The sequence below is a fragment of the Aedes albopictus genome, chromosome 2 (genome assembly GCF_035046485.1).
Source record: "Aedes albopictus strain Foshan chromosome 2, AalbF5, whole genome shotgun sequence".
NCBI classification, from domain to species: domain Eukaryota; kingdom Metazoa; phylum Arthropoda; class Insecta; order Diptera; family Culicidae; genus Aedes; species Aedes albopictus.
Window position 1 is genome coordinate 396,776,691 of NC_085137.1, and position 26,483 is coordinate 396,803,173.

At 37.8% G+C, this 26,483-nt stretch overlaps 2 protein-coding genes and 1 pseudogene across 2 annotated transcripts; all 3 read right to left on the reverse strand.

Annotated features, from left to right (window-relative positions):
• Positions 1-3,156: 3,156 nt before the first annotated feature.
• On the reverse strand, positions 3,157-4,108 carry LOC109413458 (arylalkylamine N-acetyltransferase-like 2). The gene has a single exon (XM_019687134.3). It carries the CDS (start codon positions 3,941-3,943, stop codon positions 3,212-3,214), a length of 732 nt encoding a protein of 243 aa, XP_019542679.3. The 5' UTR covers positions 3,944-4,108; the 3' UTR covers positions 3,157-3,211.
• Positions 4,109-12,337: 8,229 nt separating this feature from the next.
• On the reverse strand, positions 12,338-19,390 carry LOC134288884 (protein lethal(2)essential for life-like; annotated as a pseudogene).
• A 5,612-nt stretch (positions 19,391-25,002) lies between these two features.
• Positions 25,003-25,933, reverse strand: LOC109413518 (MIT domain-containing protein 1-like). The gene is made up of 3 exons (XM_019687204.3): positions 25,726-25,933; positions 25,231-25,669; positions 25,003-25,169 (listed from the first exon to the last, which is right to left on the reverse strand). Exons 1-3 carry the CDS (start codon positions 25,844-25,846, stop codon positions 25,013-25,015), a joined length of 717 nt encoding a protein of 238 aa, XP_019542749.3. The 5' UTR covers positions 25,847-25,933; the 3' UTR covers positions 25,003-25,012.
• Between the last annotated feature and the right edge of the window lie 550 nt (positions 25,934-26,483).

The window sequence follows — 26,483 nt, forward strand, 5'->3', positions numbered from 1 at the left end:
GTATTTAGTCCTTGCTACTGGTGTTTAGATGACGTTCAGTCTTTGAATAAAACTAAGTTTACCAACTTTACTTTGAATATAGTTAAAAACCTCACCATCTGAGGCTAAACTCAATGCAAAGGAAATCAAATTGGGTTAGGGATCCATGTATGTACTAACTCTTCGAAAACTGGAAAGTGCTAGTACGCAAAAGGAACATACTAGATTTCTTATTACTGAACACATGTTCCATTATTGGGTGTTGCTGCTCATGTTAAAACCCGGGTCTTCTTAAGGGGAGAATTTAGCGGTAAACAAGGGTGATGCTAGGTTTCCGATGCATGGCCAATTATCAGTGCTCTTGTTTTGTTTTCTATAAGAAAGAAATTTCTAAGAAAGCAAAACAAAAACTGTATCAAAATCGATACTTTATTGCCCTTCAATGGCAATTGTGTAATGCGACATGCACTACACTAAGGATACGGGTAATGTCACAATAGTCCATTTTACGAGCCGATTTTATGAATGAATTTTGACAGGAGGTAGTGTCCAATAACCCGTAAAAACCAATATCATCATCAACATTGTTGTCACTTCGTAAAATGGCTCATAGATCTAAAAACTGGTCACAGTGACAGGCCCGAACAGGAATGAAAAAAAGCTCAGTGGTTCCCAAGCTGGGTTCACAGGCCATGTTTGAAATCCATAGGAGAAGGTGTCAATGTTTTAGGATTCTGCGTCTCAATGAGCACTCATTAGAAAATAGTGGTGCTGTAAACCTTAGGAGTTTTCAATCTGGGGTTACGGGCCATGTAAATTTCTCAAGAATCTAAGGTACGATAAAGTGAAAATAGTTTTCAGATTCTGAGTCTCAAGGCGCATTTATTACCGCCATTGCAAATCTAAGTTGTTCCCAAGATGGGGTCACGGACCTTGTTGATTTCGCAAGAATCGAAAATCCCAGGATTCAAATTCTGGGTGCCAAGAATCATCTATTAGAATAAATTGGTGTTGCAGAGCTCAGTGGCTCCCAGGCTGAGTTAAGATTCATAGGCTAATGTTTGAGAAATTAAGTTATTGTTATACAAACGTGCGCGGACGAAATTGTTTCAATGCGTGAGCTACCTATTACACCTTAAAATTTTTATGGCAGCCTATTTATTGCACCCATAAACAAATAGAAACGCTCCATAGAAAATCAAAAAGCGCTTCATAAAGAATGTACTGTACATATGTTCCATGAAAATGTGCAATGTTACCCATAAATAATCAATTTGACGTTTTCAAAAACGTTCCATACTTTATAAAAAATGGACCGGTAAAACATAAAATTTCTCATTAAAAGTGAAATTTTGCACCAAGAAATAATACTGAAATGCTCCATATTAAAATACAAATGCTCCAAAGAAAAATTAAATTGCACTATAAAAAATTAAAATAGCACCATAGAAAATAGATGAATTCTCCATAAGTATTATCAAACAGCACCATGAAAAATATGAGTTACTCCATAAAAATTGAAAATCCTGCAAAGATAGCATATTCTCATAATTTAATTCGACAGGGCTGAATTGCTTTACATTGCACTGCTTTAGTGGTGCAAATGTTTAAAGTTACGGAGAATTTTCAATTTTTATGAAGCAAGTTGTATTTTATGTGGTGCAGTTTGATAATACTTATGGAGCATTCATCTGTTTTCTATGGTGCAATTTCAATTTATTATGGTGCAAATTAATTTTTCTATGGAGCAACATTCAATTTTATATGAGTACAATTTAATTTTTTTATGGAGCATTTGCATTTTTCTACGGAGCATTTGTATTTTATTGTGGAGCATTTCAGTATTATTTATTGGTGCAAAATTGCACATTTAATGAGAAAATTTTATGTTTTACCGGTCCATTTTTTACAAAGTATGGAACGTTTTCAATTAATTATGGGTAATAATTGCACAATTTCATGGAACATATGTTCATTCTTTATGGAGCGCTTTTTGATTTTCTATGCAGCATTTGCATTTTGTTATGGTTGCAATAACCTTTTGCCAAATTTTTAATGTATGTTTTGATATTCTAGTTTTTGAACCACCGTGCATGGTGATGTCCTTCTTGGGTGAGAAAAATATGAATTTGCATTTTTTTGTATCCTTCCGATGACTGATTTTCCCCTTGCTTTCTTGATTTATTCGTTATTTTTTCGATCTCGGACGACGACGAAGAACCGGTGGATTGCTGGCAAGGAATCGGTTCCCTCTGGAAGGGAATGGACGCATTAAATTACAATCATAATTAATGGATTTATTTGTTTGCTTTCCAGTATAGTATCTCTCCTTGAGTGTTATTCCACAGGGCTAGGAAGCTCTCCGCTCGGTGCTTCCACAAGTGCCTCGTGCCGACTGTGAATAGTCGGTTGGTTAGTGGTGTTTCACTTCGATGTATTTGGTGTCCCTACTAATGGTTGGAGACACGCAGCCAAAGCCCCCGGTAGTAGCACTAGCAGCAGCAATCGGACAACGGCAGAAAGTCGGAGAAATGACGGCGCAGAACGTTCAATTAACTTTAGTCATTAGCTATGAATTATTACACAAACAATCACTGCAAAATCCTTGCCCATTTCAGAAGCATACCACACCACTAGCAGTAGTGCTGCAGTGCGGATTGACATTAAAACTTAAATAGGTTGGAAGCTTAGCCAAAATGGGTGTGTGTGTTTTCTTGGGCCTACGGTACGGTGGTGTCTCTTCGTTAGGGAAGGTTTGCAGAGCGCTACTCGGATATAGTTTCAGCCGAGTGACAGATACGAATTGAAACATGAATATTATTGGAAGGCACTGCGGCTGTTGGCCAAGAAAATCAATTACGGAAATGGTAACTAAATTAGTGAGACGAAGAGATTTAGTAATTTACGAAATAGGCTGCTAGGCTGATTGGTTGGAAAATGATTAGTCCCCTAATGGGGATGTTCCTTATTGGTTCAGTCTCAGCAAGGTATTGTACCACCAACAGAAATGTCATCCTTTGCAAAAAATACTTTTAGTTTCCAGTACTGATTTATTTCACACCTTTGAGGTTTTGCTCAGCAGTTAAACTGTGCAGAAACTTTGGTATATAGTTTACGTAGAAGATCGATTCATTATGCGGTGGGATTATTGACTGATGTATGAGATAAATACAATGCTTCTTTTTACAGCCGTGTAACAGTAGCTTCCTTATCAGTTAGTAATAAATGCTTATCACAACAGTTTTACACAGGTCTTTATCACCTGATGGACGTCTAGTGGCTCGAACAGTTTCTCCCCTTTCTCGTCGCGATACTCGTCTAGCGCCAGCTGACTAATACACTCCATACCCAGTTTTTCTGCAAGTTTCACGGAAAACACACTCGTAAAGTCGCCGCTGATTGCTTTGAAACCCAGTTGTTTCGCCAAATCCATATGAAACTGCAGCAGTCGCTGTCCCAACGCGTGCCCCCTGTAGGTCGGATCCACAGCCAAAATATGAAGATGATACGCCTGTTCCAGCTCGTATCGGCCACAAACGTCGGCCGTTCGTTCCAGCAGCGCCAGCAACTTAAGGATATCACCCCACTTCTTCGTTTCGGTAGTGGCCGCTTCCTCCACCATCGCATCGGGATCTCCCGGCCGGATGGGTCCAGCTATCGCAACCCCAATGAACTTCTTCGCTGCTGCATCCTCCGCCAAAACCACGGTGCCCTGCTCGACAAACGACAGCGAAAATCGTTCATCGTCCAGGGTGTGTTGCTTACCGTGGACGTACGACACGGTAATACCTTCCTCCGGGTAGTAGATTCTGCGGAGAACCTCACGCACCTGCTCTAGCTCGTCCGGACGAGCAACGCGAAGCGCTATGCTATCGGAGGCGGCGGCGGTCATGGTGGATGAAGCAAGCTGCTGGCGCACAGACTTATAACTGACTGACCTGAGCGAACGAGGTATACGGATCATGCGTGTTTTGGGAATGACAGACGGAGACAAAGGGATTATTCACGACTGCTCGAATGTGATTGAACGTATCTTATTGGAAAAACTGAATGTGGGTTGGGCTTGAATTCTATGCTGGCCTTTGCACATTACTGCCAACGACCATCCCCTGCACCAGCAAAACATGCAACATGCTTTTGGAGTTTCCAGAGAAATTAATAATGGAGTTGACAGAGGCATTTTCTTGGAAAGTTCTGATGTACTCTGCCGTGTTACATTCTGACTGAGATTGAAGCCTGCTTCTCAGCTTCCATGGACACTTCCACAATTATCAACCAAGGGTTTTCTTTGCAATTTAATCGTTTCAATATTCATATATCTATGATAGACAAGATGAAACTCTATATCTAACCCGTCGTCTCCACTAAGACAGAAATGTCTCGCTTTTTTTCGGACAGATACCGTCCCTACACAGTTATGGATTACACACAGTTACGGATCACTTTGATGTTCAAAGTCGAATATCTTGCTCAAAACATTTATTTGTTTTTATTTGTTTTCTGAGATAAAAAGTCATTTACAAGAGTTCAATCTAAAAATAAAATGTATTTCAATGCAATGATAGTGTTGTCCTCTCACATCTACCAGTAAACAACCGAATTCCATAAGAAGATACTCCTGCTGCGGTAAGCTCTAAAAGTATCGGAATTCATCAATTTTGATATAAAAATCGCTCGTACACGTTCGATAAGATATGTATGTATCTATTAAAAGAAGTTTCGTTTCATTCTGAGATTCAAATACTAGAATAATGTGATTTTCAACAGCGATCCATAATGTGACCCAAAAACTTATCGTTTGACGCTATTATGGATCATTTTAAACAAATATAGATTTTTGCTCCACTCAACGTTCCTGATACACACAGATCGAAAAAAGAGTGTAAAATTCTGTGACATATGATGCACATAATTGGAGCGTGGGATATCGCAGAAGTTTACATGACATATCATGTAAAGTTCATGAAATTTCATGTAAACTTCCATTATATGTCATGTAAATCAGCATGACTCTGAGAGTTTACATGACATATAACACAAATTTACATGATATACCATGTAAACCATCATAACATTAAGTTTACATGACTAAAATGAAGTTTACATGACGTGTAAACCTCATTATTTTTACCTGTGCAATATTCTTACCTTAAAGTATCAAAAGTATCATTAAAAACATGTAACCTTGAAAACCAGGTGTCTTGTAATAATAACACTTAAAATGGAGAGCATCACTGAAACCTAGTGGCGCACTTCTATCGAAGTAAATAGATTCGGGACTTTTTAATGTTTTCTCTTTATTCCTGTTATAAAATCGGGTACTCCATCAGTAAAATAATCAATACACTGCGTAGTTTAGCCTTACAAACGCAAATTTATTATGAGAGTTGGAATTTTGAGTAATTTTGCACTGATCCATAATATGGCAAAAATTGATCCATAATATGTGGGACTCTGTGGAGCTGATCCATAATAAGACACTTTGTAAACAGTGAATTTCTCCTTTTTTACGCGGAAATGACTTGCGATTATACTTCAAATGGATCGGAAATGAAAAGTTCGAATCAAAACATAGCCAACGGTGCTTTCAAAGTCGTAGTTTTTGTTTTCTTTTATTTTTAATTGAATTTTGAAGGCCAAAAATACTACTAAGTAATCCATGACTGTGTACCCACGGTATGTCGTGACATAAATGTTCTCTGGCTGTTTGCAAGTAGAGCAGCGGCGTTGATCAACGTTTTCTCTTTCTGGCAGCAAAATGGCACGACATTTCTGCCATAGTGGAGACGTGGGGCAAGGAATTCAAACTGTCCATAATAAAGAGTTTGAATCGACCGGAATTCCAGTTTGAAATATATGAACACTTCTTGCTGAGTTCTTTTTAATTTTCTGGGTTCTTTTCAATTTTGTGTAATCTTAGTGAAACTAAGATGGATGCTGATCATTCAAAATGCAGACTTAGGCACAAGCCAAGCAACACCTCTTTCAAATGACGATCGCTCTACTAACATCTCGGCCAGATCTAGCAAGGCTTTGACGACGCAACAACAGCAAAGTTTCATGCTGGGTGTTCCAGGGTACCGTGCAGTGCTGTCATGGTACTGGCAAGTTATTCTAATGTACTGGTAGATGTACTGGTACTGGTAGAGTCATGGTAGAGCTGGTTATTCAAGGTTTTCAAATCTCGGCACTCTTATACCATAGACTTAAGTTAAAGATATAAATGTCAGGAACAAATTCGTTAGAATTTATGACGCCATTCGCTCCCTCAGTTTAACCCAGTATATTCGCCTGCCTTTATTTCGCTTGAAGCGACGCGTTAACTTCCCCTGCTTTTTTGCCCGTCCATCTAAGCAACCAATAGGGAACTGCACGCCGCGGTTGCTATGGAAAATTCTTCTAAGTCCTTGACGTTTCGTGGCCTTGTTGTTTACGATTTGGACTTAGAAAAATTTTGCTGGTTTTACTGAGGTGCACCCAGGTGGGCAGGGTGGCTTTGATTGAAATTATCAACGCGTGGTTCGTGGGTGGCGGAATGCGCGCGTTCGGGCTCCTACTTGCAAGATTATGAAACCTGACTTGACTACAGTTATGAAGTTCAGCAAGTTGTAAGGCATGATTAGCTGATGTCAGGATGAATCATTGACCACATGGTCACCACTGGCCACTCCGGGAACTTCCGGGATTACCCGAAACAACCTGGAGAACCGGTGATAGGGGTCAATTACGTTTATTTAGCAAAACATGATGAAAAACACCACGGCTCTTTTTTATGATTTTTCGTCAATTCACTTGTGACTGCATAGCAATACTGGCCATGGTTCCCATGTGCCACTTCCGAAACTTCCGGGATGCCCTGAAGAACCGACATTAGAGGATAATCATATTCTAACAGAAAAATGTGTCATGCGACGGATCTTCCTTCATGAATTTTCATAGATATGTTTGAGGTTGTATCGATGCTAGACATGGCCCCCATTATTGGCCACTTCTGGAACATCCAGGTATCCCGACGGAAACGACAACAAAAGCTAATTACGATCATACAACAAAACATGTAATGTGACCATCATTTTTAATTCCTATGTATGTGGTCGTATCAAAAGTGGCCACACTCTTGGTTGACCATTTCTGAAACTTTCTGGGGCGCCCTGAGGGAACCGATGGCCAGAATCAATTTGGTTCATTCAGCGACGGTTTCATCATGTTTTTCGAGAATATGCTTGTGGTTACTGCTAAAACTTGAGAATGCCCTCAAGAGACTGATGGCATATTGAACAAACGCGTTCATATGACAAAATGTGGTGTGTAACGCATCTTGGCTAGGTCCAGAGAAATATCTGACAGGATAAAATAATGCCTGATGGAACTTCCGAAGGATTCCCTGGCGTAATTCCTGGAGGAATCCCTTTCAAAATGTTTGAAGGCATCCTCAACGGAATTTCTTGAGAAACGTCCATCTGGGAATTCCTCCGGGTTCTCCTCCTCCAATTCCTCCAGGAGTTTCTCTAAGAGTTCATTCTAAATTTTTTCCTTAAGTAAGTATGAGAGTTTCTTCCAAAACTTCTCCGGGAATTTCTTCTGTAATTCCGCACAAAGTCCTTCCTGGAACTCCTCTGGGAGTTTCTTCTTAAGTTCCTCTGGAATTCCCCCCGGCAGTCCCTTTTAAATTACACCAGGAGTTTCACGTAGAATTTCACTGTGAGTTTGTCATAATTTCCCCCGAGAGTTTATGCTGAAATTCTTCCACAGGCAGTTTCTCATGAAATTCCTCCGGGAATTTCCCCAGGAATTCCTACGGAAGATGCTTGTAGAATTTCTTTAGTTCATTCTAGAATATCTCTGGAAGTTCCTTCTGAAATTCCTCCGAGAGTTCATCCTGGAATTCTTCCGGGAGTTCACTCTGAAGTTCACGCGGAAACTCCAACGGTAGTTCGACCTAGAATTTATCTGTGAGTTCGCCATAGTATTCCTTCAGAGTACCATCCGGGAGTTTCCTCCTAGAATTCCTCTTGAAATTCCTCATGGAACTTCCTGGATCCCAAAAATGCTTCAGGAGTTTATCACAGAATTGCTCGGATGTTCCTCTTGAAAAACGTCCGGGAGTTCCTTCAGGAAATCTTCCGGAAGTTCCTCTGGAAGTTCGTCCTGCAATTTCTCCTAAAGTTGCTTCTGGAATTCTTTCTGGAAATTCTTCTGGAATCCTTCTAGGAGTATCTCTGGAGTTAATCTGAGAATTCCTCCCAAAATTCCTCCTTTCTTACCGAAATTTCATCCTAGAATTTCACAGGGAGTTTCTCATGATATTCCTGCGAGAGTTCATGCTGGAATTTCTTCGGGAGTTCCTTCTTGAGTTTCTTAGGTTATTTTTTTGAAATTCCTTCAGGATTTCCTCGAGGAATTCCTGCGGGAGCTGGTCGTGGAATTTCTCCTAGAAAGTCAGAAACTCCTGGAGGAATTGGAGGAGGAGAACCCGGAGGAATTCCCAGATGGACGTTTCTCAAGAAATTCCGTTGAGGATGCCTTCAAACATTTTGAAAGGGATTCCTCCAGGAATTACGCCAGGGAATCCTTCGGAAGTTCCATCAGGCATTATTTTATCCTGTCAGATATTTCTCTGGACCTAGCCAAGATGCGTTACACATTACATTTTGTCATATGAACGCGTTTGTTCAATATGCCATCAGTCTCTTGAGGGCATTCTCTAAGTTTTAGCAGTAACCACAAGCATATTCTCGAAAAACATGATGAAACCGTCGCTGAATGAACCAAATTGATTCTGGCCATCGGTTCCCTCAGGGCGCCCCAGAAAGTTTCAGAAATGGTCAACCAAGAGTGTGGCCACTTTTGATACGACCACATACATAGGAATTAAAAATCATGATGGTCACATTACATGTTTTGTTGTATGATCGTAATTAGCTTTTGTTGTCGTTTCCGTCGGGGTACCTGGATGTTCCAGAAGTGGCCAATAATGGGGGCCATGTCTAGCATCGATACAACCTCAAACATATCTATGAAAATTCATGAAGGAAGATCCGTCGCATGACACATTTTTCTGTTAGAATATGATTATCCTCTAATGTCGGTTCTTCAGGGCATCCCGGAAGTTTCGGAAGTGGCACATGGGAACCATGGCCAGTATTGCTATGCAGTCACAAGTGAATTGACGAAAAATCATAAAAAAGAGCCGTGGTGTTTTTCATCATGTTTTGCTAAATAAACGTAATTGACCCCTATCACCGGTTCTCCAGGTTGTTTCGGGTAATCCCGGAAGTTCCCGGAGTGGCCAGTGGTGACCATGTGGTCAATGATTCATCCTGACATCAGCTAATCATGCCTTACAACTTGCTGAACTTCATAACTGTAGTCAAGTCAGGTTTCATAATCTTGCAAGTAGGAGCCCGAACGCGCGCATCCCGCCACCCACGAACCACGCGTTGATAATTTCAATCAAAGCCACCCTGCCCACCTGGGTGCACCCTTGGGTGCACCTCAGTAAAACCAGCAAAATTTTTCTAAGTCCAAATCGTAAACAACAAGGCCACGAAACGTCAAGGACTTAGAAGAATTTTCCCTAGCAACCGCGGCGTGCAGTTCCCTATAGGGCACTGCATACGGCGGTTGCTATGATAAATTTTTCTAAGTCTTTGACGTTTCGTGGCCTTGTTGTTTACGATTCGGACTTAGAGAAATTTCGTTGGCTTTCTTAAGGCAGTGTGAATAAGTTCAAAAGGTGAGTTTGCGCGCACAGAGTGGTGTACTAATTTATTACTTACTGCTAAGATTTCACCAAGAGCTTCTCCTGGAATTCCTTCAGGAACTATCAGCGGCTCTGAACTAACAGGAGCGTCCCGTCTATAATGTCCATTCCGGTATCGCTGTACACAGGACTGCGGATCGACGATTCACGCCGACAATGTCAAGTTCCAAATTAACTTGGATGTGCGTGCAGCAACTTTGAAGTTTTGGGTGATGGCCTCCGACAACAGAATTATCATCATCGAAGGGAATTCGACGAGAAGCAGGACAATCATGGCTACCTATTAAATCTCCCAGTGCTTCATTCAGCGCTACACGCTTCCACCGGAACACGATTCCAACCAGATCAACTCGTCGATTTCATCGGACAGCATCTTGACGATTTCAGCTCCGAAGCGGGCGGTTTCGGATGCGGAAGGCCACAAGTCGATTCCGATCGTTCAGACAGGTCAACCGCTGAAGAGAATCGGTGCCGATGTGCCAATCACGAGAAGAAGGATAGCATTGCCCACGTATCTTAGTGGAGTGGTAGTCGAGGTTTTGCTGTTGCAACAATTTGCACGGTCAGGACACTTTGTTCGCACAGTACTTGTTAATGTTTAGCTGAATAAATAAAATTTGTTAGTGATTGAATTCCTTTCGGAGTTCCTGCAGGAATTTCGTTCGCGATTTCTCCAGTTTTGTCATGATTTCTCCCAGAGTTCTACATCTATAGGATTTCTACCTATAGGATTCCTCGGGGTGCACCTTCACAGATTCTTTTAGGGGCTTGTTTAGGATTTCTTCATAAGTTCCCTCTGAGATTCTTTCAGGAGGTCCTACCATAGTCTAATTTCACTCTTCTGACATCCCTAAAAAGGATCCAACAGGGATTCCACTACAAGTGCTTTCCAGGAGTCATTTCAGGAAATCATCTAGGATTTCCAGGGTAACTCTAGGAGTTCCTTCCCAGTTTTTTTTCTGAGATTCTCCCGGGAATACTTCCAGGGATTGTTACATGAATTCCTTCCGTAGTTTCTCCATAAATGTGTTCCAGGATTCCTCCAGGAGTTCATTCTGGTGTTTATGAAGGTGTTCCATCTGGAATTCTTCAAAGATTTCTTTCTGGAATTTATGAAGTTGTCTCTAGTGGAATTTCTCCAAAAATCCTGCCTGCATCCAGAAAATCCTGCATTCAGGAAATGTTGCTTTCAGTAATCCAGGAGTTGCTTCACGGGATCGTTCCATGGTTATTTCTGGAATGTCTCTTCATTTTTTCCTTCTGGAACCTTCCAGAAACTTCATCCAGAATTCCTCCAGAAATTCCTTTCGCAACTTCTCCACGATTTTTCTGTTTTTTTTTAGATCGCTTCAACAATTCCTTCCAGCATTCCTTCAGGATTAGTCCAGGAGTTCCACCTAAGAACACTGTGTAAGATTCTCCCAGCAATACCGTCATGGAACTCCATCTGTGCTTCCTCCACGAACTTCTACCGGAATCCCTTTAGTAACTGCTTCCGGCTTTGCTTTAGGAGGCCTTTATGGAATTTCTGCATATCCTTAAGCAATTCCCCCAGGATTTCATTTTGAACTTCTCGCAGATGTTCCCAATGGTAATCTTCCCGGAGATATTTACGATATCCTTCAAGAAGATTTTGTCAATGAATTTCATTGGAAACTCCTCAAGGAGATCCATATAAAATTCTTCAAAAAGTTCCCTTTAAAACTTCTACAGAAGTTATCCTTGAAGAATTCTTCCAGATCCTTCTGAGTTTCCTCCAATTATTCTATCAGGAATACCATTTACCTTGTGGAAACCAGAAAAAAAACTGCCGAAGCCATTCCAAAATAAACTTGAAGAATCTCAGAAAATACGCCCATAGAAATCCTTGTAGTAACTTCTAGATAAATCTCAGAAGGAACTCCCAGAGAAATCTCAAAACAAATTCCTGGAGGAGTATCGGAAAAAAATAGATTTATTATTAAATATTAAATACTAATAAATGAATTCCGGTGGGAATTTCGCGAGGAGTTGCTGGAGAAATCCAGGAAAGCACTACCGAAAGTATGCCAAATGGAATATCCTAAGGTATCTTAACTCCTGGAAGGATCCCAAAGGAACCTCCGATGGAATCCTGAATAAACAACAGGAAGAATCTCAATGAGAAATCCCAGAAGGAAAACATTTTTGGAGAAGCAAGGAATTCCTTGGGTAATCTCAGATGAAATTCCTAGAATCCCAAAATTCTTGGGGAAGGAATTTTATGGAGGACTTCTGGCAAGAACTCTAAGAGGAATCATAGTTGGAACCGTTTAAGGGATCTTAGAAGAAACTCCTGTAAGAATCCCAGTGGGCATTTCCGATGGAATCCTAAATAAATCCTTAGAAGAATCTCAAGAAAAACTCGCACAGATACAGCAGAAGGAATTCCTGGAATATCCTACATTAATTTTCTGGAGAAATCGCGGAAAAAAATCCTGAAGGAACCCCGAAAGGAATCTTGGAAGAAATTCAATCACTAATCATTTATTCAGCTAAACATTAACAAGTACTGTGCGAACAAAGTGTCCTGACCGTGCAAATTGTTGCAACAGCAAAACCTCGACCACCACTCCACTAAGATAGTGATCTCGTGATTGGCACATCGGCACCGATTCTCTTCAGCGGTTGACCTGTCTGAACGATCGGAATCGACTTGTGGCCTTCCGCATCCGAAACCGCCCGCTTCGGAGCTGAAATCGTCAAGATGCCGTCCGATGAAATCGACGAGTTGATCTGGTTGGAATCGTGTTCCGGTGGAAGCGTGTAGCGCTGAATGAAGCACTGGGAGATTTAATAGGTAGCCATGATTGTCCTGCTTCTCGTCGAATTCCCTTCGATGATGATAATTCTGTTGTCGGAGGCCATCACCCAAAACTTCAAAGTTGCTGCACATCCAAGTTAATTTGGAACTTGACATTGTCGGCGTGAATCGTCGATCCGCAGTCCTGGTGGGCAGCGATACCGGAATGGATATTATAGACGGGACGCTCCTGTTAGTTTAGAACCGCTGATAGTTCCTGAAGGAATTCCAGGAGAAGCTCTTGGTGAAATCTTAGCAGTAAGTAATAAATTAGTACACCACTCAGTGCGCGCAAACTCACCTTTTGAATTTATTCACACTGCCTAAAGAAAGCCAACGAAATTTCTCTAAGTCCGAATCGTAAACAACAAGGCCACGAAACGTCAAAGACTTAGAAGAATTTATCATAGCAACCGCCGTATGCACTGCCCTATACCGTAACCAAGTTTTGATCTTGTTTATTTATTTCAATTTAACGTCAAATATTTACCCTATCCGGTGTTCAGCTTTAAAGTGAGAACTCCGAGGAAAGTCCGCGCAGTAGTTTCTGTGAAGTGCCTGGCCTATCGCACTACTCCCTCTCATGACGGAATCGGGGATGTAATATACCTTAACATAAACGGCAGCTATATTATCGCTCAATTAAAAATTAGAAATTAGCAATAAACTTGATCGAAATCGCCTAACACTTTGTATGGGTGAAGCAATAAAAATATCGGTTTTTGTTGAATAACTGGCAATCCTATGGATATTTTTAAATATTTTTTTGTGCAGATGATAAGAAGAAGGAACATCTCTCTGTTATCACAGACTTAGATAGTTTTTAATATTAATTCTGTGTGATATTGGCTATTGCTAATTTTTGCCGTTTAAGTGCGCGTTAATATTTTAGTCGTGTAAAATGTGGTTTTCTTCAACATGGGGCACACTTTAACACATTCGTTAAAAAAAACTCCGTCTCCGGTGTTTTGGGAGAAGCCGTTTATATCCAATCCAAGATTCAAGTTAGTTCTTCCAGCGTTTTAATATTGTATTGAATATTCGTGGAAGATTTCTTGTGATAGTATTCCAACGGAGTTGTAAAAAAGAATGCTTTAATTTGTGGAAAAAGTATCAAGGAAAGATTCAAGTCAGAGATTAAATTCCGCCATCATAACTTTTCTAAGATATCCCATCTAGGTGCTTCCAGATGTTCATCGGAATTGCTCCTATTAATCATTTGTGTTTCATGTAGTCTTAGCAAACCATCCTCAAGGAACTCATGCGGAAAAGTGTGAGTGTATTTGAAGACCCGCATAATCGCTAACTGTAAATGCAATGTTTATTATACTGTAGATGACTATTACAAATTGACAGTGACCTATTTCACAGACTATCCGAGATAACAGTATGATAACCATTCCATGTACAGATTTGCCAGTTTGACAAATGGTAATCCGCCAAATTACAGTATGTGGAATAGGCGGTTAAGATAGGTTACCATAAAAAATCGCTCGTTTTCTCGAACAAAATTTTCGCAATACAGTAAAGGATATGATCAATATACTATCCAGTTTTTGAGACAATCCACTGCATAGCAAATGGTTAAAGAACAGTTTAACAATAAATCTAGAAGAAAACGAACAATGTATGTGTTGTTATTGATTAATGGTTTTCCATGGTATTTTAACCCTCTAATACCCAAATTTTTTATTTTGGTCTAAATATCATTTTTCGTCATCTAAAATCGATTTAAACATGTTTTGGAAGATGATTCTTTTTAATTCTCGATTTCATGAATTTCAGTTTTTGATTTTTCTAATTTTTATTTTTGAACATCCCCACACTTTCATATTTTTCGTGGAAGCCAATTTGGGGAACGGATTTTTTGAGATGAAAACATTTTGAGATTTTTTGATTATTGTTGAAACATTATTATTTTAAATTTTTTTCACAGAAAATTTTATTTTCCGTGTAATTTTAAGGAAAAAGTTTTTAGAGTGCATTCGATTCCCTTAAACTATTAAACAAGGATAGAATGATTTGGGAAAAATTTAAAACCTCACCATCTGAGGCTAAACTCAATGCAAAGGAAATCAAATTGGGTTAGGGATCCATGTATGTACTAACTCTTCGAAAACTGGAAAGTGCTAGTACGCAAAAGGAACATACTAGATTTCTTATTACTGAACACATGTTCCATTATTGGGTGTTGCTGCTCATGTTAAAACCCGGGTCTTCTTAAGGGGAGAATTTAGCGGTAAACAAGGGTGATGCTAGGTTTCCGATGCATGGCCAATTATCAGTGCTCTTGTTTTGTTTTCTATAAGAAAGAAATTTCTAAGAAAGCAAAACAAAAACTGTATCAAAATCGATACTTTATTGCCCTTCAATGGCAATTGTGTAATGCGACATGCACTACACTAAGGATACGGGTAATGTCACAATAGTCCATTTTACGAGCCGATTTTATGAATGAATTTTGACAGGAGGTAGTGTCCAATAACCCGTAAAAACCAATATCATCATCAACATTGTTGTCACTTCGTAAAATGGCTCATAGATCTAAAAACTGGTCACAGTGACAGGCCCGAACAGGAATGAAAAAAAGCTCAGTGGTTCCCAAGCTGGGTTCACAGGCCATGTTTGAAATCCATAGGAGAAGGTGTCAATGTTTTAGGATTCTGCGTCTCAATGAGCACTCATTAGAAAATAGTGGTGCTGTAAACCTTAGGAGTTTTCAATCTGGGGTTACGGGCCATGTAAATTTCTCAAGAATCTAAGGTACGATAAAGTGAAAATAGTTTTCAGATTCTGAGTCTCAAGGCGCATTTATTACCGCCATTGCAAATCTAAGTTGTTCCCAAGATGGGGTCACGGACCTTGTTGATTTCGCAAGAATCGAAAATCCCAGGATTCAAATTCTGGGTGCCAAGAATCATCTATTAGAATAAATTGGTGTTGCAGAGCTCAGTGGCTCCCAGGCTGAGTTAAGATTCATAGGCTAATGTTTGAGAAATTAAGTTATTGTTATACAAACGCTGCTTTGGGGAACGGATTTTTTGAGATGAAAACATTTTGAGATTTTTTGATTATTGTTGAAACATTATTATTTTAAATTTTTTTCACAGAAAATTTTATTTTCCGTGTAATTTTAAGGAAAAAGTTTTTAGAGTGCATTCGATTCCCTTAAACTATTAAACAAGGATAGAATGATTTGGGAAAAATTTAAAATATGTTAATTGTAGCGATTCAATACAAAATAAACAATAACTTCTAAAAGGTGACTAAAATATCAATTTTCCAATGATTTTTATAAAATGTAAATACGCTTTAAAATACACCAAAAACCATTTTGAGATATACAGAACAGTCCTAAATATCAGCCAAAAATATAAAAAAAATGATTTTTCACCAAACAAAAATTACAAAAATGCTCAAACTATACCCCGTCTAAAGGCGGGATTGGGTATTAGAGGGTTAAGCTTATGGCATGTGGTTCAACTGCATTTAAACCGTTTAAAAATAAAAAGGCGGTTACGCGTTCACCAATGATTTTTTTTATTCAATAAATATTCTCCTCCAATCGCGCCTCCAATTTATATCTCCAAGATGCTTTTTTTTCGAAAGATTTCGACGTGTTCCATCCTGGGCCCGATAGCACCCACGGCGACTGAAACTCACTTTGGTTTTTCCTTCGGTGGATCCGGCTATTTAGTCGCAAGGGGCACACACAATTCCCGCCCGCAGCAGAACGAATCCTTCTCGGCACACTCAATTTCGCGAATTCTGCAAAATTCCAAACATCCGAATAGATATGACACAAGAAAAACAAATGTATAAATTATGCAAAACTTACATATCTTTCATACAGACTGCTTCATGCTCTTGAAACCGTTTACTGAGGCAATTTTCAATTTGTTTTCACTCAGCTCGCGGGCGAAAGATTTTTTTTATTTTTCTAAACAATTGCAAACTGCAAAGTTCAATCGGCACAGATCCTAATGAAAGCTACTATTTGGCAAACAGTTAAATTGAGGTGACATACATTGAAATACACATGTGTAAGTGAGTTGCGCACAAACTATTTGAGAAAAGGTCATTCTATATTGCCACCATGTCTTCCGAGTTTTCATCTTTATATTAAAGCCTGTATCCGCAATAATCGGGACACAAAAGTACGGCAGTAACTCTGTACTGAGTCAATAAAAATTGGCCAAAAATTAACTGAGAACTCTTTGATGTATGTTTATTATTTGTGCAAAATTTCATAAAAATCGATGTATTACTTTTAACAGTGGATGAGAAACAAACAAATGATGTTTTTAAGAACTTGTACAATCATCACCAATTTTCATTCGCATACTAGATGGTTCTTTTCCGCTACAATTCCAAGTTCTGTGAGGATAATCATGAAACTTCGTGAGCAGTTATGATACTTATAGATACACTTTCTTGCAAAATTTCATCAACTTTTATCAATTGGATTGAAAGTTACTGGTGTTGATAGGGGATAGTGTTAGTGAAAACATTTCATGTTTTTTATGTGCGATGTTTGCCCATTCATAACTTTTGAATATCTCTGTCAATTTTCATGAAATTTTCACAGAAGGTAGTTGATTATGTGTTTATTATGCCTGCACAATTTGATGATTATTGGTGGAGTACTTTCAACAATATAATCGAAACAATAAGGGGTGCTTACTAATTATTGTCTGAGGGGCTAAAATCACAGTCAGCCCCAATATATGTTTCGACTATAAAATTGTTGATAGTGCATCGATTTTTTTGAAATTTTGCCTATGCAAGTAAAGTAGATTGAGAGGTTTGTGTTCAAAATTTCAGTCATTTTCTTTATCAAATTCAAAAGTTACAGCGCTACGAGCTAAACCAGGGGCTGTACAAAATTTAATTGCTCGCGTTCTACTGTTTCAACAAAAGGTACTTCACCGATTCACATGAAATTTTGCAGGTGAAATGAACACATCTTAAGATATTATCAGGCAAAATTTGAGTAACTTTTAATTATCTATTGCAGAGTTACAGTCATATTTCTGAGTCCCGATTATTGCGGATACAGGCTTTATTTGACAAGTTCTGCACAATATGATATGTTGTTACAAATTAGTGTGGGTTACATAAACCATTCTTTATGATCGGAAGCTTCAAGTTTCATAGTTGCAGCAGGAAAGCACCTGTTCATGGTACAGTAACAGTAACAGATAAAGGAGATATACTGTTGGGAGTGTAATACAAATTGTATTTCACTATGCGGGGAGGCATCACTGCTGAGGTATCTAACAAAGGTAAAAGCGAAATGAAAAACAGTTCACATATCAGCTTATTCCATCTCCAACTCTATTACATCTTCCAGTTTAGCAGCTACCCATTCTTGTTCTTCCCATCAAATTCTACTCATGCATACATTTGAAACATTTTGCAAGTGGACCTCCAAACATGTCCTGACGTCAAATTCTGCTCGACTGGATCAAACGATTTCACGAATAACCCAGTGGCTGTCCTGCTGGTGGCTGAATTCTGGGTATCGTCATTTCTCTTGGGTTTTGGGGTTTAAGGATTTAGAATCTAACAGGAACTGTAAGATTTCCTCATAATCTTAAAAAGAAGAGAACTGATGAACTGTAATTTTATAGAACTCACTTGATGTATGTGAAATGTTGAACAATGTAAACATGACTGACAGCGAAAACCTAGAAAAGCGTCGCCTCCTTAAGGCCATTCAAAAATTACGCACTGGGGGATTGGGGTCATTGAAATTTGATGAAACTGGAGTCATGGCCGAATTTTCAGTTTCGTATTGATTGTTGTTTATATTGGTACATTCCCTATTTATGAATTCAGTTTGGCAGTGGTAGGTTTTGAAAACAAATGCATGAAAGAATTTTTGAAGAAATCTCTAGGGTGCCTGTACCAGTTATCGCACCACCTAAGAAAAACTATTTCTACAAAAATAAGAAGAAGACCGACGAATGTAAACAATACGTCAAATGATTGATTAGTTTTCATACTTTACAGGAAAAATATGAAACCGGAACCAAAACTACTTTTAGTATTTATTACGACGTGTGCCAATGATAGGAACCCTGTTCCAGTTATGGACACATTTGTTAATTTGGGTTCCACTTCGCACTATTTACATGCATTCCTTATGGGATTTGCCATAACTGGTACACTATGGCGAAATAGGGTGCAAGGAGGCCGAAAAGTTAAGGAAAATGATTTGTTTCAACCATAATTTGAGCAAATTGTGAAGTTTGAATGATTGCAATCATCTTTTGTGATCGTGATCTATTGTTCACGGTTTTTTTCTTGTTGATTTGTATCTTTAAAGGTTGAAAATCAACTATGGCGAATTTGAGGTACTATAGCCATAACTGGTGCACTGAGCCTACTGGAATTCCTAAAGATATCTTTGCAGCACTTTCACAAAAAAAATATTTCGCAAAAAAAAAATCATTGAAGAAATTTGAAATAAATTTCTGAAGAAATGTTTGTACAAAATGCAAGTCGAATTTCTGTTGAAATCTGCACAGGAATTATCGGAAGAATCCTTTTAGGGGAAAAACCTGAAGAAACCTAATGTGGATTTTATAATACCATTCGTTAAAAAATACCTAAATGAGCCTCAAACACCCTGGTAGAATTCCTAAAAGAATTTCTTAAGATATCTTGAAAAAATCCAGGTGAAATCCCTTAATTATATGCCTGGACGATTTTCTAACAGAAATCCCTGGAATAATATCCGAAAATATTACCGTATAACTTCTGTAAATACCGTCTATCTCCGTTGGTTTGAGCGACAGCTCATGCAAACCAACGGGGTTCATTTTTAATTTGAACTTCTTGCAACCCGGTTGGCATCGAAAATCAAACTACTGGCAACTTGATTTGATGTTTTGTTTTGGTTCTGCGTTCCGTTTCACACCATTCCATTACCAGAATGACGTTTCAACCATTTTTAGTTTGAACGATGTGCAGATCAAATTAAAAAGTGTTCATATTACATGCGGTCAAACCTACGGGGGTAGACGGTACTCCTAGAAATACATATTGAGTAATATTAAAAGAAATTCCTGCGAAATATATCTAATGAAATTTCTGAATGAATTCCTGAAAGAATGTGTGGAACAACTCCAAGAGGTATTCTTCTTCTTCATGGCTTTGCGTTCCCACTGGAACTAGTTATTAATTGAAGGTCTTTCTTTACCGGCCATTGCATGGATTTGAAAATTGTTAGACAAGCTCAATGAAACACTATGCCCAAGGATTCGAGAAAACTGGAGACCCCAATTTCAATTTTAAGAGGTATCCTCGGAGGACATCCTGAAAGATTTTATATGAATTTCTGAAGGAACAACTGCAGAAATTCCTGCTGAAATACATGCAAGAGCCTCTGGATGAGTCCCAGAAGAAATTTCTGGAAAATTTCCTTCGGGAATTTTCAAATCGGTATCAGAAGCAATTCCCAGACGAATTTCTGGAGTTTGTAGAGCATCAGCTGTATGAATTCTGAGAGTAATACCGTGCACAATTTCCGAAGAAACCACTGGAGGAATTTCAAAAGCAATCCTTGGTAGAATCTCTAGAGTGATCCGTGAAAAAAAATGGAAAATGTACAGGGGGTGGCCAAAATGTTTGGGATAGGCAACTTTTTTTCTCTCTAAAAAAGTTCAACATGCTGTATCTCTTCAGTGAGTGCATAAAAAATTCTTAAATTTTGACTGTTTGTCATACTATTATATTTGTATCATTGGTAAAAATTTGAGCTTGATTGGTGAATCTTCCGCGAAGCTAGAACCGTTCACGTAAACCACTACTTTTTAGACAACCAATTTTTGAACTGTCATATCTCGGAGACCGGTGAACCGAATTGAAAAGGCTCCAATATATCTTATGATAGACATTTTGAGAACAGAAGTAGAAAATCTTTGGATATCAAAACTAAAATTTAATGATATTGATGCAAAAAAACATTTTTTTTTCGAGAAAGATTCAAAAAGTGTGTACATATTATAATTTTTTTTAACGTTCCAAAAGTACTCATATTTTAAAAACTTTTCAAGCATATTGTTGATAAACGTTCAAAATTTTATTCAATTTGATTCACTGGTTTTTGAGATATGACAGTTAAAAATCAGTTGTCTTAAAAATTATGTTTTATGAGAAAAGTTCTGGCTTCGCGAAAGATTAACCAATCGAGCTTAAATTTGTACCAATGATGTAAATATAATTAAATATAATAGTATGACAAACAGTAAAAATTTGAGAATTTTTGATGCACTCAATGAAAATATACATCATGTTTAACTTTTTTGTGAGAGAAAAAAAGGTGGCTGTCTTAGAGACGAACCAGCCAAGGGCTGAAAGTCTCTTTAATAAAGACAAATCAATCAATCAAGGTGCCTGTCCCACGGAGAAAAAAAGTTGCCTAAATCCACGGAAGATTTTCTGAAACAATTCTTAGAAGAATATCTAAAGAAAAACCGTGAAGCAGCTTTGGAAGAAATTCATGGAAAGTTTTCCTAAAGAATGCAGGAAGGCCACAAAAAATCGAATTTGAAATTCCTGCATTTTTCCCGCAATCATTTTTAAAAGGGAGTTGAAAAATTGACAATTATGTATTGGTAAGTAAATATTTGCATCAGCCTTATTATATTGAAGAATGTGTTTAGAATTTCCATGTCTCGGTTTCCATATTTCTTCGCAATTGGATTGTTTAGTGAATAAAATATTGCTATTGTCTATAGCCTAATCGAAAGAGCTCATTTTTCTGAGTATAACGTGATTTTATTGGATTCCAATACCTTTGTTTTGATGGCTAAATTAACAAAACAGTTTTAATTTTCGTGGATAGAATGACAGTTCAATCGATAAAGTGACAGTTGGACCCGAACAAAAAAATTTCCCCATACAAACTTTAAATTAATTTTAAAAATAGTTCCCGGACTCCAAAAATTATGAAATTTTGGATTTCGACTAATTTTTGGGCGGAGAATCCGATTATGACATAATCCTGATACCCCTAAAGAACCCAATTGATACAACTTCTTGAGTAAATAAGATCACTCAGACAAATACAGAATGAAGATTTGGGCTGAAAATTGGCAGTTTTAATGAATATTTAGAAGTTTTTCGAAGGAAGCTCTGAAGCTCTGTTGAAAGGCGAAAAAGTCGGAGTCTAAAAAGAGTTGTTTAAAAGGTCTTTTTGTAGGATAAAAAAACCTGATGCATTCTAGGTACAATTACAGGTAAAAATTCTGCACGAATTTTTTTAAGGCTCATTAGAATTGTATTTTTTCCAAAACATAAATAAATAAATAAATAAAACAAATTCTAAAAAAGAAGGAAGGAATAAAAATAAAGAAAGAAGGAATATAAATAAAAATGTCCGATTGTTTGTTTTCTGAATTGTGACAATCGAATATCCTTATTTTATTTTCGTCGGGTTGTTGATCGTTCTGAAAAAAAGGTGCTTTATCAGTTTTGGAAGATTTGCGATTCTCAATTTAGCCTTAAAAAGCTTCAAGAAGATTTCGTGTACATGTAATTTGTTCAGTAGTTTTTTTTGTATTTTTTTCTGGAGCCGCCCAACTAATTCTACAAGCAATTTTTGGCAAATTACATTTTAAGAGAACTGTAAGAATATTTGAGATGATTTTAGGTAAGACAATTTCTGAAACAGGCTATGAAAAAAATTTTTTTTTGAATTTCGAAGTATTTTTAAATATAAACTAAATTGTTTCTCAGAGGAGCAGTTCCAGCAGTTGGATACATCATTGAAATTACCAGAATTTTTTTACATTTTTTTTAGTTTTTATTTTTGTGTATTTTAACTTAGATGCTAATTCTACACTCAATTTTTAACACCTTTACCTTCAAATATTTTGTTTTGGCAGTTTGTTCACATTGTCATGCACAGGGATGGGAAATGTCATAAAAATATCATTTCGTTATTAGCTAATTTCACTGCACTTTATCGGGAATGTTAATTGGCGACTTAATTGATTATCCACAACTTATCAGCGTTATAGACTGGTGATGCGTACGATCAGAAATTTACACCGTAAATGGTGTAAATAGAAACATTATCTGAAATTCCACGACATTTTCTATCCCTGGCCATGGACGTTTTCTGAAACCTGTTAAACTCAAAGTTTTACATACAACAAACTGAATAACACGACTAAGCTTTAAGAAATTTAGTCGACAGGAGGTTTCATAACCAAGAATTCATCAAATTTATTTAAATGATTTATTAATATAAAACATATCATGTAAAGTAATCTATGCTATATTTGTGTTCTCCATACATAACATTTAAAGACCATTTCATAAAATAGACTTGATAAAAGTGTGTTTGGTAACACACTGAGAAATTACGACTGAAAATTTGTTTAAACAGTTCAACTGATCTGGAGGAACATATACACACATTTCTGAAACAATACTTGAAGGAAATGAATTTACAAATGAAACCTTGGAAGAACTACTAAACGAATCCATTTTTATAATCTTAGAAATAATATTGGAACCAACTCTGGAGATTTCTTGAATAGTTTTAATTTCTGATTTTCCTAAACAATCTTTGGAGGAACTACTACACAAATCCGTGAAAGATTTTCCGAAAAATAAATCAATAAAAAATCCACGGAAGAATTTCATAAAAAGTTCATGAAAGGATGGATATCCTTGAGAATTTTGTGGAAGAATCTCTAAAGAAAACTCAGAAGAAATCAATAAAACAAACATCGATAAATTTCTGATGCAATCCATGCAAAAACTAACACTTTCTTTCTCACGACTTTGATCGACTATTTCTATACCAAAAAAGCGTTAAAAAACATGTTTGTACAAAAGTCATTGCAAATTGGTAAAAATTTTCTAAATCAACGAAAAAAAAAGTTGTAAATCAACAGTTTTTTATTGTTTATCAATAGCTCCTCTATTGAAATAAGTAGTTGGCAGTTAGGTTGACTTAATGAGTTTACAATAATATTCTAAAAACTATTGCATCATATTCATTGCATTCCGTTTGTCTCGAGCTCGTCGAAAATCGATGCTGCTCTAGAGCAACCATGGCAAGTAGAGTGTTAAGAAATTCTTGGAGAAGAATTTCTAGAGGAACCCATTTTGCAATTTCTAAAGGAATTTCTAAGATATTTTGCGAAAGAATCCCTGGAGGATTTTCTTAAAGAATCTTCTGGAGAATTTAGAGAAACTTTGGAAGAATTTGAAAAGGATTCTATGGAAGTTTCGGAATTCTAAGTGGAACTTTAAGCCACAAAAGTTCAGCTTATTGGTCGCAGTGTTCTAATTTTCCCCAACAGCGAGGAAGGGAAAAAAAATAAAGAGGAACTTTTATGGACAAGATATATGGAGTACACAGCTCAAATTTTCTGGAGCACAAATCTAGAGAACCGTCAAACCACAGAGAACAGACATCCAGGCTAGAACAAATTTCATTCGGTAAGTTGTGTAAGGATTTGAATCTTCACTTGAGTAAGGTTGCAAACCAATACACGATGACAACACTTATGCCACCAAACACCATATTGCCACAGTCAGTGGTGAATTGAAACATTTCAAGTGGTGAATTAAATTAGTATGGGAAATTAACGGATTGCAGCGCCACTCTATTGCCACTTGTGTTGCCGATTTCAAACGGCCGTTAAATTCCTTACACAGTTTCGGAACTGGACTTGGATGTCTGTTCTCTGTGGTCAAACGGATCTGGCTGAAAATGTAACTAAATGTTTACTAAGCGGGAGCAAGCATCAAGTTTCATTTTCAGCCAGATACGCTTGGCAATTCTTTACATTAAAAATTTACAAATTACAAATTTTGTGCTCGAGAAAATTGTAGTTATGTACTTCAAAAATCTTACCTTTAAAGGGATTCCTGGAAAATATAATTAAAATTACTTGAAGATTTGCTGCAGTAATATTCTAAGGAATCCGTGGAAAATTTTCCTAAAAAATAGAAAAGGAAACTCTGGATAATATGTATTTTAAGTATAAAACTGAAAAAAAGCGAAAAATCTTTTCCAAGAGGTAGGTTAACAAAATCGAAACATATCTTGAAAAGTAACGGAGTTACGAATTTGGTAGTTTTCTAGTTCACATTTAGGGGGATTGATCATTTTAATCAATAGTTCAAAAGAAGCGTGTTATCGTAGTGAAAAACTTCTTCAAAGATAAGTGTAGAATTAGCTATAAGTTAAAATACACATTAATAAAAACAAAAAAAAAATCTTCAAAGACGCCATACCTTTATTTTGTTTCCCAAAATTTCAAATCCCTGGCCCAGAACGGGGAGGGTCGAAACTTCAGACTTATGAGTTTCTAGTAAGGAACAATTATAAAACGATTAATTTAGAGGTAGGGAAGAACAAATGTTGGAACGTGTAATTGGTGCTTTTCTTTCAAAGTAATGACATGTATTTCTGAATTCTACGCTTTATCATTTTCAGGACAATAAAATACATCGATATTTGTTTCTCTACACTCCCTGAAGTGGTAATTGAAGGCCCCAAGGCAATATTTGCTAGAAATTGGTTTGAAGTAGTTCAATCCTCGACCAATTTTTACTATAAAACCATTACTTAATCTGAAATCGAGCAAAAAAGTTTTAATTATTTCGCAAACCAAATAAATGCAACAAAACTTACATCACTTGTCGATCGTGCATGCTCGTCGAGTATTCCACAAAAAACTCCACGCCTTGCTTCTTCAGACTGTCCTTCAACGTCTGAAAGGCTCGTAATTGCTCGTCGTTATTTTTCTGCTCTCGCACCGTCAGAAGTTTGATGAACTTCAAATTTTTACAACTCGTCACTGCTAGCTCACCGAACATCACCAGGTTGCAGAACTGATAGTGATCCCTCACGTACGGTTCCTCCACCAGGATTTCCTTCACCTCGTCGGTCATGTAGCGCCCGAATACGCGCCCATAGCTGTAACCTGTTGCTCCGTCCACGACGTGCATCTTGTCGCGTATTTCACCTTTGCTTTTCCATCGTGTCACTAACTCTTTCACCTGTTCAGCTCGTTCCATGTACTCGACGATTTTGGTTTGGAAGTGCTTCTTGCGTACGGGATCCGTTTCCGCTGGAAATCGGTTCAAAATTAGTGTTTCCCATGAAATGATGAAGTTTGAAACTCACCTTTTGATTCCTTGAGCAGTGCTTCGATTCCATCTTCGTATAGCTTGAGGGATTCTAACTTCCGTCCGTTCATGTCGTATTCGATTGCTCTCGTGAGCAAAGTGATAGCCATTTGAGCCATTTTATGGCTTTTTTTGAATTTCAGATCACAAATTACCGCCTTTGTACTGCTTCTAAGCTAGGCTGAGCAGTCAGTGGAGTGATGTGTACATCTGAAATAGGTAGATTGTTTATTTATTTTTACTCGACCAGCTGATGTTATCAATCCAATAAGAAATTGTGGGTAAACGAGAAACATAGAGAAACGTCAGGAGTGCTCGAACCGCTCGATTGTCTCTAAATGGAACTGATGGAAAGCGAAACATGATGAAATTGAATTTCATGGAACATGCGCACCAGAGAGCGCGGGAATATTTATGTTGGATTCGTATTCTACTGAACAGCCGGTTGAAAACTGAAAATTATTTATCTTCTTCTTCTACTTGGCGTAACGTCCTCTTCGGGACAAAGCCTGCTTCTCAGCTTAATGTTCTATGAGCACTTCTACAGTTATTAACTGAGAGCTTCCTCTGCCAATGACCATTTTGGATGTGTATATCGTGTGGCACGAAGATACTCTATGCCCAAGGAAGTCAAGGAAATTTCCTTTACGAAAAGATCCTGGACCAACCGGGAATCGAACCCGTCACCCTCAGCATGGTCATGCTGAATACCCGTGCGTTTACCGCCTCGGCTATATGGACCCTGAAAACTATTTA